The 15,643-nt window shown below is 39.1% G+C and overlaps 1 protein-coding gene across 1 annotated transcript; it reads left to right on the forward strand.

The window, feature by feature from the left end:
* The first annotated feature begins 295 nt into the window (after nt 1-295).
* On the forward strand, nt 296-3,781 carry LOC114537920. Its single transcript, XM_028559038.1, has one exon. It carries the CDS (start codon nt 296-298, stop codon nt 3,779-3,781), a length of 3,486 nt encoding a protein of 1,161 aa, XP_028414839.1.
* The last annotated feature ends 11,862 nt before the right edge of the window (nt 3,782-15,643 follow it).

Consider the following 15,643-nt stretch of genomic DNA (forward strand, 5'->3'; position numbering starts at 1 on the left):
CACTTGCAGGACTTGTTTAAAACAGTTCACACAGCTGCGAAGTTTGCGTCGTCATGAACGGTGTATTCATGGTGAAAGAAGGTTTTGTTGTGATCATTGTGGCGAGTCTTTCACACGAAAAGATGCTTTGAGGCGGCATCAGAAGCGTCATCAAAAAATGATTACACACACTTGCAACAACTGCATGAAAGATTTCCACCGTCGAGATAAATTAGTAGAACATCAAGTTCATTGTCAAAGGAATCCACTGAAGAGAAAGCGTAATGAAGGCGATAATAGTCCGGCTCCAAAGAAAATGGGAGTTCAAATTGGAGAAGGTAAACCCGATGATCAAGTCGAAGAAGATAACCCTTGCAGTTCTACTTCGGCGTTTGACGATTCTTTGAAGAAGATTGAGTTGAAACCGCGGAAAGATCAGAAACAGGACGTGTCCCACTTCTTACGCGGCAAGACAAAATCCATTTTGAGTCACCTTTCCAACGAATTAGCAGAGAAAAGAGGCATCAAATGGTTCATCAGTGTTAAAGTACGATTCGTCAAACCTAAACCCAATGGCGAGAGTCTGACTACCGAATCCCACTTCCGCAGTCTCTGCATGAAAACAGTAGACCAGCACGAACTGCATAATCAACTAGAGGAGGTCAAGCAGAAAATTACCCAGTCACTAGTTTTATTTCAAAGAGAAGGAAGTGGTTGGGTATTAGACGAAATCCTTCATCTTGACCTGAGTATAGCTCAGTATACTCCAGTAAAAGGATCCAGCTACATCCCTCTTCCCAGCAAGATAAACGCCAAGAAAGCAGTAATCAACATCAAGAATTCTGATAACAAATGCTTCATGTGGTCTGTCCTCGCCGCTCTTCATCCAGTAAAACAGAGTGCAGAGAGATTGCATCATTATCAACAGTTTCAAGATGAACTAGATTTTGCTGGTATTGAGTTTCCTGTTACTATTGACAAGATTGGAAAATTTGAGCATCAGAACAATATTTCCATTAACGTGTTTGGCTTCGAAGACGTGCTTTTTCCATTGTATATCACAAAAGAACACTTTAATACCCATGTGAATCTGTTGTTATACTCCCAGGGAGAGACTAGACATTACTGTTTTATAAAAGATCTGAATAAATTCCTCTACAGTCAAAACCGTCACGAATCTCGCATGTTCTTTTGCCGGTATTGTCTACATGGATTTATCCGAGAGGACCTACTCCAAGATCATGAACCACACTGTTGCCAACACGGTCCACAGCGTATTGAACTCCCTAATCAAGATAATGCTCAACTGTTCTTTAAAGACTACCACAAGCAATTGAAAGTGCCCTTTGCAATCTACGCCGACTTCGAAAGTCTTACCACCAAGATCAACTCAGTTAATCCTAATCCTGAAAAATCCTCCACTGAAAAATACCAACACCACCAACCTTGTGGATTTTCCTACATTGTTATATCCGACCATGCGAAGTACTCCAAATCACCCGTCGTGTATCGCGGAGAAGATGCAGTCGACGAATTTTTGAAGTGTTTAGAAGAAGAGCAGAAATATATTCAAGAGAAGCTGGATTGGGTCGAGCCCATGCGAATTGAGAGAGAAGAAGAGCAAGCGTTTCAAGATGCAGTCCATTGTCATATTTGTGAATATGAATTGGGTTCTGACCGTGTTCGTGACCATTGTCATCTTTCTGGAAAGTACCGCGGAGCTGCACACAACGATTGCAATTTGAACTATAGTTTTAATGGTCAAGTACCCGTTATTCTTCACAATCTACGCGGTTATGACTCTCATCTCATCATGCAAGGACTTGGTAAACTCAAAGACAAGAAGATCAACTGCATTCCAAACAACACCGAAAAGTACATCTCCTTCTCCATCGATAATCTGGATTTTATCGACTCCCTACAATTTATGAATGCATCGCTGGAGAAGTTAGTATCCAATCTAGCAAAGGATGGTGTTGACAAGTTCCCCACTCTAAAGAAATACATCGACAGCGATAAAACACCCCTTTTGCTGAGAAAAGGCGTCTACCCCTACGACTACATGGATTGTACAGAAAGATTTGAAGAACCAACTTTACCACCGAAGGAATCCTTCTACAACGTGTTGAACGACGAACATATTTCAGACGAAGATTACGCACACGCGACGAATGTATTTAACAAGTTTTCCTGTCGGAACATGGGTGATTACCATGATTTGTACTTGACGTCGGACGTTCTTCTCCTTGCAGATGTGTTTGAAAATTTTCGAAGCGTGTGCCTCAAAGCCTACAACTTGGATCCCTGCCATTTCTACACAAGTCCTGGTCTAGCCTGGCAGGCGTGTTTGAAAATGACTGAAGTCGAACTCGAGCTTCTAACTGATCCAGACATGTACTTATTCATCGAAGAAGGTCTTCGCGGGGGAATTTCAATGATTAGCAACCGCTATGGTAAAGCCAACAATCCATACGTTCCCGATTATGACCCAGAACAAGAGACCTCCTACGTTATGTATCTTGATGCTAACAACCTCTATGGCTGGGCTATGTCGCAACCTCTACCCACAGGTGAATTTGACTGGCTAACCGACCAAGAGATTGCAGAACTTGACATCATAGACGTTGCGGACGATGACGATGAAGGCTACATATTGGAAGTAGACCTACACTACCCCTCCGAACTACACGATCTTCACAACGATTATCCTCTAGCACCTGAGAAAATGAAGATTTCTTCAGAGATGTTGTCACCGTACTGCCAAGACCTGTCGGAATGTTTGCAACTTCGTGGTGGGGTTGTGTCTAAATTGGTGCCGAATCTCCGGAACAAGACCAATTATGTAGTCCATTACCGCAATTTAAAGCAATACCTGGCACTTGGCATGAAGTTGGCAAAGATCCACCGCGTTTTGGTATTCCAACAAAGCCCATGGTTAAAGACCTACATCGATTTCAACACCGAGAAACGAAAACATGCAGCAAACGACTTCGAGAAAGATTTCTACAAGTTGATGAATAACTCGGTGTTCGGAAAAACCATGGAAAATTTGAGAAAGCGCGTCAACGTCAAGCTCGTCAACGATAAGACGAAACTATCGAAACTAACAGCATCTCCATCCTTTGACTACTTCCGCATATTCTCTGAAGATTTAGCAGCTGTCAACATGAAGAAGACGAAGCTTTACCTAAACCGTCCAATCTACGTCGGATTCACCATCCTGGATCTCTCCAAAGTACTCATGTATCAGTTTCATTACGAGTACATGAAACCCAAGTATGAGTACAACGCAAAGTTGTTGTTCACAGACACAGATAGCCTTTGTTACGAGATAAAGACCGACGACGTTTATCAAGACATGTTGCAAGACATCGATCTCTTTGACACATCCGAATACGCACGAGACCATCCACTGCACAGCCTGACGAACAAGAAAGTCCTTGGCAAAATGAAAGATGAAACGCATGGCATACCCATCCAAGAGTTTGTGGGGTTGCGACCGAAGATGTACTCCATTCTCTATACCGAAAACGACAAGCAAGTGGAGAAGAAAACGGCTAAAGGAATAAAGAAGTCCGTCACCAAACGAAAGCTTCGGCACATCAACTACAAGGAATGTTTGTTTGATAAGAAACGGACAATGGCCAGCATGAATCAGATTCGAAGTGAACGCCATGAAATCTACTCCATTAAATTAAACAAGATTGGTCTTAGCCCTTATGACGACAAACGCTATATTTTAAAGGATGGAGTGAACACTCTTGCTTATGGACATTACCAAATCATAAGCACAGACGAGTGAAATATCAAGTTTTATTGTTGTTGAACAATACATAAGTTACGTTTTAAAGTTATAAATTATTGCAATTGCATGAAATACAAAGTTATGTTACAATGTTACGTGTTTATAAAGTTGAAGTTACATGTTTATTTATATCAAGAGGAGGTTTTTTTTTCATGCTTGGAAAATGCTCAAACCTTATAAAATCATAATACTGTACGCATGCGTGAATGCATTAAGGTGTGTTTTGAGAGTTCGGTGTTGAGTGTGGGGTTTACATAGAAACAAACTCTCCTCTTAAGTTACGTTTTAAAGTTATAAATTGTTCTGAAAGTTAATAAATTGTTCTCAAAGTTAATAAATATTTGAAAGGAATCCTTTGATTATTCTCAGTCTTCAGTTTGTGGTATATTGATCCAGATTCTACCACATCTATTTAGTCTAAAAATGCAGCCATTTTGCTGGGATATTGTTTGGATTGTCTTTTGTATGTTCAACACTGTCGTTTTTCCTCTTTAGAACTCTGGGCTTGCTGTTTTCCTTGCTTATCTTTCTGGTGCTTAATAATTCATTCACCCCGTCTTGCTGTTGTTTGTTCTCATGTCTGTTCTCATCATCAAGAGTGTTCTGCTCATCTCCCTTTCGGCTTTAGTTTGGCTTCTTGTAGGTACTTCCTTCTTTGGTCAATATCGAGCAGATGCACATCCGCAAGATGATTTGCCAATCTTACAAGGTATTTTGCACCGCAATTGGGAACGGTACAACAACCACAAGTTGAGATATCATCATTGCATCATAATGGAAAATTTATCTCAGCCAAACCTTCAATGTCTCACTATGGAAAAAGTCGAACACTTATGCATGTATTTCGATGAGGCGTTGTCAAAAATCTCAGAGACAAAGGTCACGGAGGTTTTTATCGAAACCCTAACGGAAATTAACCCCTGCATGTGTAGACAGTCCGGAGCTGCTCAAATATACACGTGCTGAATGGAGATGTAATTTTTGTACAGATCGAAGACGGATGCTAAAAGAAGAAACTTTTAGGTTTTTGTAAGAAGTGCTGTGATCGCGAAAATCATATGTATAAAATAACATGATTTTAAACTGTATCCTTACTTTGCAATATGCCAGCCAAGTGTGCACAGAAAACGATATCTCCTAAAGCATCTTCAAAGAAAGAGGTTTTACGTTCAAAATCAACTATGGTAAATGATCTACGTAAAAGGACTATTAAAAAGAAGAAAAATGTTAAAGATCAGAAAAAAGCCAAACTGCACAAGATCAAGAAACTCAAGCTCAAGCGAACGACTACACTACGATACACAAACAACTGAATTGTGATGATCCGAAAAGCAGGGGTAACGTTTAAGTGTAAAAGAATCGAGAAAAAAAAAACATTCTCATAACAAGATAGTAAATCTGCCAGACAAGCCTTTATGCCTCAGCATAAATTTAAACGCCGGAATAAAACCAACTTACTGAACAAGATATTGGGAATCAAGCAAACAGCCAAGCCTTCAATGACAATCAAACGATCCAAAACTGTGATGAAGACAGTGGGAAAGATATGTAAAAGAATCGAGAAAGAACTGTTCATACTAGGTTATGGGATTGGGAGGAGCTGTATCTCCTATTTTGGCCTTTTTGGCCTTTTTGGCCTGACTTTGGCCCGATTGGCCTGTACTTTGGCCCGATTGGCCCTAATAAAAGTCAGTAATCAGAGGAAACAGCTCATTTGCACCCTGTTCTTCAAACCGCAGACATGGCAAAGCGCGTTTGTCGTGATTGTACCGTTCCCAATTGCGGTGCAAAATACCTTGTAAGATTGGCAAATCATCTTGCGGATGTGCATCTGCTCGATATTGACCAAAGAAGGAAGTACCTACAAGAAGCCAAACTAAAGCCGAAAGGGAAAGTGTGTGGTATACAACAGAGCAAATGAGAACACTCTTGATGATGAGAACAGACATGAGAACAAACAACAGCAAGACGGGGTGAATGAATTATTAAGCACCAGAAAGATAAGCAAGGAAAACAGCAAGCCCAGAGTTCTAAAGAGGAAAAACGACAGTGTTGAACATACAAAAGACAATCCAAACAATATCCCAGCAAAATGGCTGCATTTTTAGACTAAATAGATGTGGTAGAATCTGGATCAATATACACAAACTGAAGACTGAGAATAATCAAAGGATTCCTTTCAAATATTTATTAACTTTGAGAACAATTTATTAACTTTCAGAACAATTTATAACTTTAAAACGTAACTTAAGAGGAGAGTTTGTTTCTATGTAACCCCACACTCAACACCGAACTCTCAAAACACATCTTAATGCATTCACGCATGCGTACAGTATTATGATTTTATAAGGTTTGAGCATTTTCCAAGCATGAAAAAAAAACTCCTCTTGATATAAATAAACATGTAACTTCAACTTTATAAACACGTAACATTGTAACATAACTTTGTATTTCATGCAATTGCAATAATTTATAACTTTAAAACGTAACTTATGTATTGTTCAACAACAATAAAACTTGATATTTCACTCGTCTGTGCTTATGATTGGTAATGTCCATAAGCAAGAGTGTTCACTCCATCCTTTAAATATAGCGTTTGTCGTCATAAGGGCTAAGACCAATCTTGTTTAATTTAATGGAGTAGATTTCATGGCGTTCACTTCGAATCTGATTCATGCTGGCCATTGTCCGTTTCTTATCAAACAAACATTCCTTGTAGTTGATGTGCCGAAGCTTTCGTTTGGTGACGGACTTCTTTATTCCTTTAGCCGTTTTCTTCTCCACTTGCTTGTCGTTTTCGGTATAGAGAATGGAGTACATCTTCGGTCGCAACCCACAAACTCTTGGATGGGTATGCCATGCGTTTCATCTTTCATTTTGCCAAGGACTTTCTTGTTCGTCAGGCTGTGCAGTGGATGGTCTCGTGCGTATTCGGATGTGTCAAAGAGATCGATGTCTTGCAACATGTCTTGATAAACGTCGTCGGTCTTTATCTCGTAACAAAGGCTATCTGTGTTGTGAACAACAACTTTGCGTTGTACTCATACTTGGGTTTCATGTACTCGTAATGAAACTGATACATGAGTACTTTGGAGAGATCCAGGATGGTGAATCCGACGTAGATTGGACGGTTTAGGTAAAGCTTCGTCTTCTTCATGTTGACAGCTGCTAAATCTTCAGAGAATATGCGGAAGTAGTCAAAGGATGGAGATGCTGTTAGTTTCGATAGTTTCGTCTTATCGTTGACGAGCTTGACGTTGACGCGCTTTCTCAAATTTTCCATGGTTTTCCGAACACCGAGTTATTCATCAACTTGTAGAAATCTTTCTCGAAGTCGTTTGCTGCATGTTTTCGTTTCTCGGTGTTGAAATCGATGTAGGTCTTTAACCATGGGCTTTGGGAATTACCAAAACGCGGGTGGATCTTTGCCAACTTCATGCCAAGTGCCAGGTATTGCTTTAAATTGCGGTAATGGACTACATAATTGGTCTTGTTCCGGAGATTCGGCACCAATTTAGACACAACCCCACCACGAAGTTGCAAAACATTCCGACAGTCTGGCAGTACGTGACAACATCTCTGAAGAAATCTTCATTTTCTCAGGTGCTAGAGGATAATCGTTGTGAAGATCGTGTAGTTCGGAGGGGTAGTGTAGGTCTACTTCCAATATGTAGCCTTCATCGTCATCGTCCGCAACGTCTATGATGTCAGTTCTGCAATCTCTTGGTCGGTTAGCCAGTCAAATTCACCTGTGGGTAGAGGTTGCGACATAGCCCAGCCATAGAGGTTGTTAGCATCAAGATACATAACGTAGGAGGTCTCTTGTTCTGGGTCATAATCGGGAACGTATGGATTGTTGGCTTTACCATAGCGGTTGCTAATCATTGAAATTCCCCCGCGAAGACCTTCTTCGATGAATAAGTACATGTCTGGATCAGTTAGAAGCTCGAGTTCGACTTCAGTCATTTTCAAACACGCCTGCCAGGCTAGACCAGGACTTGTGTAGAAATGGCAGGGATCCAAGTTGTAGGCTTTGAGGCACACGCTTCGAAAATTTCAAACACATCTGCAAGGAGAAGAACGTCCGACGTCAAGTACAAATCATGGTAATCACCCATGTTCCGACAGGAAAACTTGTTAAATACATTCGTCGCGTGGTGCGTAATCTTCGTCTGAAATATGTTCGTCGTTCAACACGTTGTAGAAGGATTCCTTCGGTGGTAAAGTTGGTTCTTCAAATCCTTTCGTACAATCCATGTAGTCGTAGGGGTAGATCGCCTTTTCTCAGCAAAAGGGGTGTTTTATCGCTGTCGATGTATTCTTTAGAGTGGGGAACTTGTCAACACCATCCTTTGCTAGATTGGATACTAACTTCTCCAGCGATGCATTCATAAATTGTAGGGAGTCGATAAAATCCAGATTATCGATGGAGAAGGAGAGTGTACTTTTCGGTGTTGTTTGGAATGCAGTTGATCTTCTTGTCTTTGAGTTTACCAAGTCCTTGCATGATGAGATGAGAGTCATAACCGCGTAGATTGTGAAGAATAACGGGTACTTGACCATTAAAACTATAGTTCAAATTGCATCGTTGTGCAGCTCCGCGGTACTTTCCAGAAAGATGACAATGGTCACGAACACGGTCAGAACCCAATTCATATTCACAAATATGACAATGGACTGCATCTTGAAACGCTTGCTCTTCTTCTCTCTCAATTCGCATGGGCTCGACCAATCCAGCTTTCTTGAATATATTTCTGCTCTTCTTCTAAACACTTCAAAAATTCGTCGACTGCATCTTCTCCGCGATACACGACGGGTGATTTGGAGTACTTCGCATGGTCGGATATAACAATGTAGGAAAATCCACAAGGTTGGTGGTGTTGGTATTTTTCAGTGGAGGATTTTTCAGGATTAGGATTAACTGAGTTGATCTTGGTGGTAAGACTTTCGAAGTCGGCGTAGATTGCAAAGGGCACTTTCAATTGCTTGTGGTAGTCTTTAAAGAACAGTTGAGCATTATCTTGATTAGGGAGTTCAATACGCTGTGGACCGTGTTGGCAACAGTGTGGTTCATGATCTTGGAGTAGGTCCTCTCGGATAAATCCATGTAGACAATACCGGCAAAAGAACATGCGAGATTCGTGACGGTTTTGACTGTAGAGGAATTTATTCAGATCTTTTATAAAACAGTAATGTCTAGTCTCTCCCTGGGAGTATAACAACAGATTCACATGGGTATTAAAGTGTTCTTTTGTGATATACAATGGAAAAAGCACGTCTTCGAAGCCAAACACGTTAATGGAAATATTGTTCTGATGCTCAAATTTTCCAATCTTGTCAATAGTAACAGGAAACTCAATACCAGCAAAATCTAGTTCATCTTGAAACTGTTGATAATGATGCAATCTCTCTGCACTCTGTTTTACTGGATGAAGAGCGGCGAGGACAGACCACATGAAGCATTTGTTATCAGAATTCTTGATGTTGATTACTGCTTTCTTGGCGTTTATCTTGCTGGGAAGAGGGATGTAGCTGGATCCTTTTACTGGAGTATACTGAGCTATACTCAGGTCAAGATGAAGGATTTCGTCTAATACCCAACCACTTCCTTCTCTTTGAAATAAAACTAGTGACTGGGTAATTTTCTGCTTGACCTCCTCTAGTTGATTATGCAGTTCGTGCTGGTCTACTGTTTTCATGCAGAGACTGCGGAAGTGGGATTCGGTAGTCAGACTCTCGCCATTGGGTTTAGGTTTGACGAATCGTACTTTAACACTGATGAACCATTTGATGCCTCTTTTCTCTGCTAATTCGTTGGAAAGGTGACTCAAAATGGATTTTGTCTTGCCGCGTAAGAAGTGGGACACGTCCTGTTTCTGATCTTTCCGCGGTTTCAACTCAATCTTCTTCAAAGAATCGTCAAACGCCGAAGTAGAACTGCAAGGGTTATCTTCTTCGACTTGATCATCGGGTTTACCTTCTCCAATTTGAACTCCCATTTTCTTTGGAGCCGGACTATTATCGCCTTCATTACGCTTTCTCTTCAGTGGATTCCTTTGACAATGAACTTGATGTTCTACTAATTTATCTCGACGGTGGAAATCTTTCATGCAGTTGTTGCAAGTGTGTGTAATCATTTTTTGATGACGCTTCTGATGCCGCCTCAAAGCATCTTTTCGTGTGAAAGACTCGCCACAATGATCACAACAAAACCTTCTTTCACCATGAATACACCGTTCATGACGACGCAAACTTCGCAGCTGTGTGAACTGTTTTAAACAAGTCCTGCAAGTGTTATCCATTCTAAAACAGATAAGTCTGTTAGTTTTTCTGACCAAACAGCCTTAAATAAACTTCACAACTAAAATAAACCGTTCGTTGCTAGACATTTCCCAGGGGGCACCTCAGATTCTTTCTTCATCGGTGCAGCCAACAAGGGCACAGCAACTACTAAGAAGTCTTCGCACATTAATTAACAATTGAACCCTTTCGTTGCTAGACATTTCCCAGGAGACACCTCAGATTCTTTCTTCATTGGTGTAGCCAACAAGGGCACAGCAACTACTAAGAAGTCTTCGCACATAAATTAACAATTGAACCCGTTCGTTGCTAGACATTTCCCAAGGGGCACCTCAGATTCTTTCTTCATTGGTGCAGCCAACAAGGGCACAGCAACTACTAAGAAGTCTTCGCACATAAATAAACAATTGAACCCGTTCGTTGCTAGACATTTCCCAAGGGGCACCTCAGATTCTTTCTTCATTGGTGCAGCCAACAAGGGCACAGCAACTACTTGGAATTTGGAAGTGATAAATTTAATTGACGTCTTACCTAAGCCTCTTCGGTTAACCGTCGATAATATACCAATTCCTTACAGAACTGAATTTACTGATATGACACAAACGATTTCGTTTCGCAGCGGATGAAAATTTAAAGTTATCAGTTGATCAGTTTCTGCACGAACCACGAAATATAAATACAAAACGTTTACCGTTTGATTGTGGGACATAACAAAACACGTAATACGCATGCGCATTATCCTTTGAGATAGATACTTATTAAACGTGCTCACTCTTGTCTATTCTTGCATAGGTAGCCCAACAATCAGGTTTTTTTTTTTTGGTTTTTGATGAAACAAGACACTCTTGCCACAGACTCGGACAGTCAAGAAAGAGATTTCCGTGACGATGTCTCAACAACTTCTACTCAGCAGTCAGGAGGTTCGACGACGACTGACTCAGAATCTGGAGAAGAAATGGATCCCTGGATACCACTAATAGAAGAAGCAAAACAAAGAAGTAACACAGCTTTCGAGGAAATGAAAGAACGCCTCACAAGCGACAAAGGTTTCGACGAGCAATCTGCTAAAGAAAAAGCCTACTTGAATATTATGCCTAGACTCCAGAAAGAATTAGAAAATATCTATTTAGAGCGCCTTTTGTGGATAAGACAACTAAAGAAAGATCTAGTACATAGGAAAATAATGCACACAAAGGAATCGTTTATTCAAAATGATGATTTTGACCCAGAAGAAGCAATAGAAGCTGCAGTTGATAAGAGAAAGTTTCTTATTAAAAGGCTTTTAAGCGACCACGAGATTAAAGATGACGAGGAAAATAAAGACAGTGAAGATTATGACGATGATGATAATTAGACTTTAAATTTAATCCAATAGCAAAGGTTTACCTAACCTTTCTTAAGGAAACCATATATGGCAAACGAGCGAAAAAAAAAATTAGAAAACGTTTTAGGGAAAATTATTATTTATTGCTGTAACTAATTGCAAGACAAATAAATGTTAAAATCGTTAAACCATGTCTGAAATTTTCTTTCCGGCCGCTAGTTCATATGTAAATTTTCATTTTATCAACAAAAATTTCAAGTGGGTATGAAATATCTCATTGAGCAGAGGAGCAGTTACGAGCAGGTACACATCTGCTCATCGCACAAAATTTGTAACCGATATTCCACCTCATATTCCACGCAAGTACACTTTGAGTAACTCGATAACACGAAAATTGATGTATGGAAATGATTCGTATGTCAACGGCATATTGACATTATGATATATGAGGACAATTAAATCAGGGTTAACGTATGAGCTGAACTGTATCACAAAGCATACATAGAAAACGAAATAACAATTGTTTAAAATGAACATTAGTCTAATGGTACTAAATATTGACATACAAATGTGTAATCGTAGTGAAATAAAATATACTCTTCGCAAATTCTCAGTTGTGTGATAAGTAAACCGGCATTTGTGTAATTTAAGTAAATTGCTGTCAAACAAACATATCCTGCGTATTTACGCTATTAGGCTTCATTGTTTACCCCATTCCTCGCCCCCGCGCGTACTTATATGAATAATAAATTATTGCACAATCATTGTGTAAAAACTGGCAGAGCGTTAAATTATGATTAATTAATGTAACTGCATGAGATCTCTAAACAGAATATAAGGACTCTAAACTAAGGACTCTAAACAGAATATAAGCAAATATAAATCTATAAAACATCGATTGCAGATAAGCAGACGGTATAAGCGGTAGAGGAGCAGTTAGAAATAAAACGCGGCCGTATGTAAACAAACGACCGCTAAATCACTACAGGCATACGAACGACGATAAGAACAACATACGGCGGGAAATTGCCTACCGTTTAATATAACTAAGTAACCAGACATTACTAAACGATGTAGTCATGTAAATAAAGAAATGGTAGTAAAATACCCTGAAAAATTGCTATAGCAATGAACGGCAAAGCTCAAATATATTAAAATGCCGGAATAAATTAAAACATTTAGGAATCGATGACGTCATGTGTGGTGCTAAGTGCACCACCCGCACCACCCGCTCCAGAACCGCCACTCTGTATACTACTGACATGGTTTTGGCTCGATGCAGTTTGGTTTGCCGTTAGCTTCAAATTATGACTTCTATATCATGTTTCTCATTGGCTCAATAATAAATACAATGTCAAAGCGCGTAAAAGCATATTTGTTACACAATCTAATCTCGTTTCACGTACTACGTTTTTAGCGAAATTCCTTGGATACTGGTTATACTTGTCTTCCTTACACAAAAGTCAAATTTTAAGTCGCTCCTTACCCACAAACGTCAGGATCAGAACAGAAGCTGAATTGGTTTTAAACTGTGTCTTCCTGACATTGCAGAACGAGGCATTTTTAATATAGCAACAATATTGTACGTTCTCATTCAAAACTGAACGGTTGTGACTTTTAAAGTTAATGTATGTCGGGAAATGTTAAATGGTAATAAGTGAACTTACCTGCCTTATATATCGGGAAATGCAATAGAGGTAGTATGCGGAAGACAAAATAAACCGGCGGTTGTCAGTTATATATGAACACTATTATGTAATGTTGGTTGTGCCATATTTGGTGGTCGGATTATACACTTTAACAAAAGTGCATGTCATTGCATAATGCACATATTATATATGATCGGCTCTTTCAAGATATCTCAGTGTCTTAGAGTGAAAATCAATGTTTTGGTCTGTTGTAATAAAGTCATAAACTTTCCGTTGTTTATAAATAATTTAAAAATCTTCAAGTGGACGCTTCAGTACTGTAGCAAGTGCATTCGTGACTCGTTCACGGAAATGCCACAAGTGTAAACTCAATAGTTGACTTACTTAATTCATGACATGGAGAGACCGATTGAATCCATATCTTGGAAGCACTTTACTTTGTCAGAAGATAGCAAAGTTTAAAGGATTCCCAGCTGTAATGTACACAAATGCTTTTTTACATTTTGAAATGCTATACTTGCAGTTCTTAACATATTACAAAATAAAACGTATATTCCAAAAAGAGAAAGAGGCCTGTTACGAGTCCTGAACGAGCCTAGTCAGGTTTTCTGCTGTCAAAATTTCAAAATCATTTTTGTGCGTAGCTTGCAATAGGTCCAGCAAAAAAGTGAGAAAATAAACAAATGACTTCGGTAAATTCAGCAGAGAAAATCTGACTAGCCTCGTTATGGCGTAACTCAAAACAGGCTTCTTGCAAGTCTATTGGTTTGATATATTAACAACAACTGCATGCCTAAAATAAACAAAACACTTCTCGACGTTTCGATCTGAGGGCCTTCGTCAGGAGAGTTACTATATAGTAACGCTGCCACGCTATCCCTGGTTATATTTCCAAATAAATTAGAGTTTATGTCCACGAAAATCGCGAAATTTCAACAATTCTTAAAAGAGTGAATCCAGTAACGCTGCTAGAATTGGGTTCAAGTCGGTAAATTCATGTCTATTTACGGGCAAAAGCAATCGATTTTAAAAGAGATCAGCAAAGCCGGAGGACGAAACGAATATATGAATGTCCTTCTATACCTACGCCTCCTGTGTTGTTACGCCGAGAACTGAGAACTAATATATACGCATGATATTCATTCTAGTTTTATATATTTGCAGAGAAAATGAGCAAAAAGGATTGTCGTTGCTGTCTTCGGTCAAACCTTGTTCGGACAGCACCTCCGACTAAAACACTAAATCACATTAGAACACTCCGTCTCAAATTTAGGCATTTTTGTCCTATTGATGATATATAATTGGTATTCCAGTTCACACACAAACCATAAATACATGCTTCGGAAGACAATATAAGTTTCTATAATTGTTTTAAAAACAATTTAACTGGCTGTACTTCTCGATGCATGTATAATCAAAACTAAAAATGAATGAACTGAGAACCGTGATCACTCTCGGACAAAAGCTAAGGCCCATGCATGCACCTGTGTTGTTGGTTTTACTTTGTTTACGTAGCACTAAGGGTATAAGCCTAGGGAAGCGGTTGCTAATGAGCAACAAATAATATAACACCAATAAGCCTCGTACTCAAGCGCTTCTAACTTGACACTCTTGCAAGTGTGTCCCGAATTCATTGAATCGATTATGCAGAAGATTGAATGCGAGTCGAGAAGGGAAATCCCATCAGTTTTGTTACCCGTGGTTACCACCGTTACAAAACCTTAGCTTTGTTTATATATTATATATGATACATGACCCATGCAGCTGCCGCATGTTGAAAACGAAACTGCGTACTAAAGAAAGCAAGGAAAATCATTCCTGCAATTTGCTGTTATTTGAATAGTCGATATACACTTGGCTTGATCTGTATGCTTTGGTAAGTTTAACAGTCAATAACTTTAACTAGCAAGAAAACAATTCTACTTGGCGTAAATGTTTAAATAATTCGATGAAGACGTTTTGGATTTCGGGGAATATTACTACAACCTATCTTTTATTTCTTGAAATATTACAGTGCAAAAATGTAACGACCAAGCAATTTTCAGATGTTTGAAAAATTTACTCGTGCATATGTTATATTCGAAATTACGGTGTATAGAACCGCGTATAAGAATAAGATTATAAGAATAAGAACGGCAAGATATAACTGCCATGCTGCATATACTACTAAATATCCTGCGTTATATTTAGCCAAGTTAGGGCAAAGCTATGTAAACAACATATTCTTTGCATATCTTTGCAGCCCTAACTTTGCAGTGATATATCAGTGAACTAAAACGTGACTGATGTGACATAATTTTTCATAATAGTTCTCAATTAACTTATAGCCAATATTTATGAATTAATTTTCCTCTAGAATTTTATGTATTTTCAACAGTGTAAGTTGAAGGAAAAAGAAATTGGAAGAAAAAATTATTTATGCGGATTCATGAGATGTGACACATATGTAGTGTATATAACTTCTATATCATTAACATTTTATAGCAATTTAACATGGAGTATGAAAAGAGAACAAGATTTTTCATCATAGGCTTGCTCTTGTATGTATTTGATTTTGGATCAGACATTTACGTAGCTTTTCAGCTC

This window comes from Dendronephthya gigantea, unplaced genomic scaffold (genome assembly GCF_004324835.1).
Source record: "Dendronephthya gigantea isolate DGI-Jeju-01 unplaced genomic scaffold, DenGig_1.0 000169F, whole genome shotgun sequence".
NCBI classification, from domain to species: domain Eukaryota; kingdom Metazoa; phylum Cnidaria; class Anthozoa; order Malacalcyonacea; family Nephtheidae; genus Dendronephthya; species Dendronephthya gigantea.

Bases quoted from the DNA above. Each gene is read 5' to 3' on its own strand.
- LOC114537920 (XM_028559038.1), top strand. From the start codon at position 296: ATGGGAGTTCAAATTGGAGAAGGTAAACCCGATGATCAAGTCGAAGAA.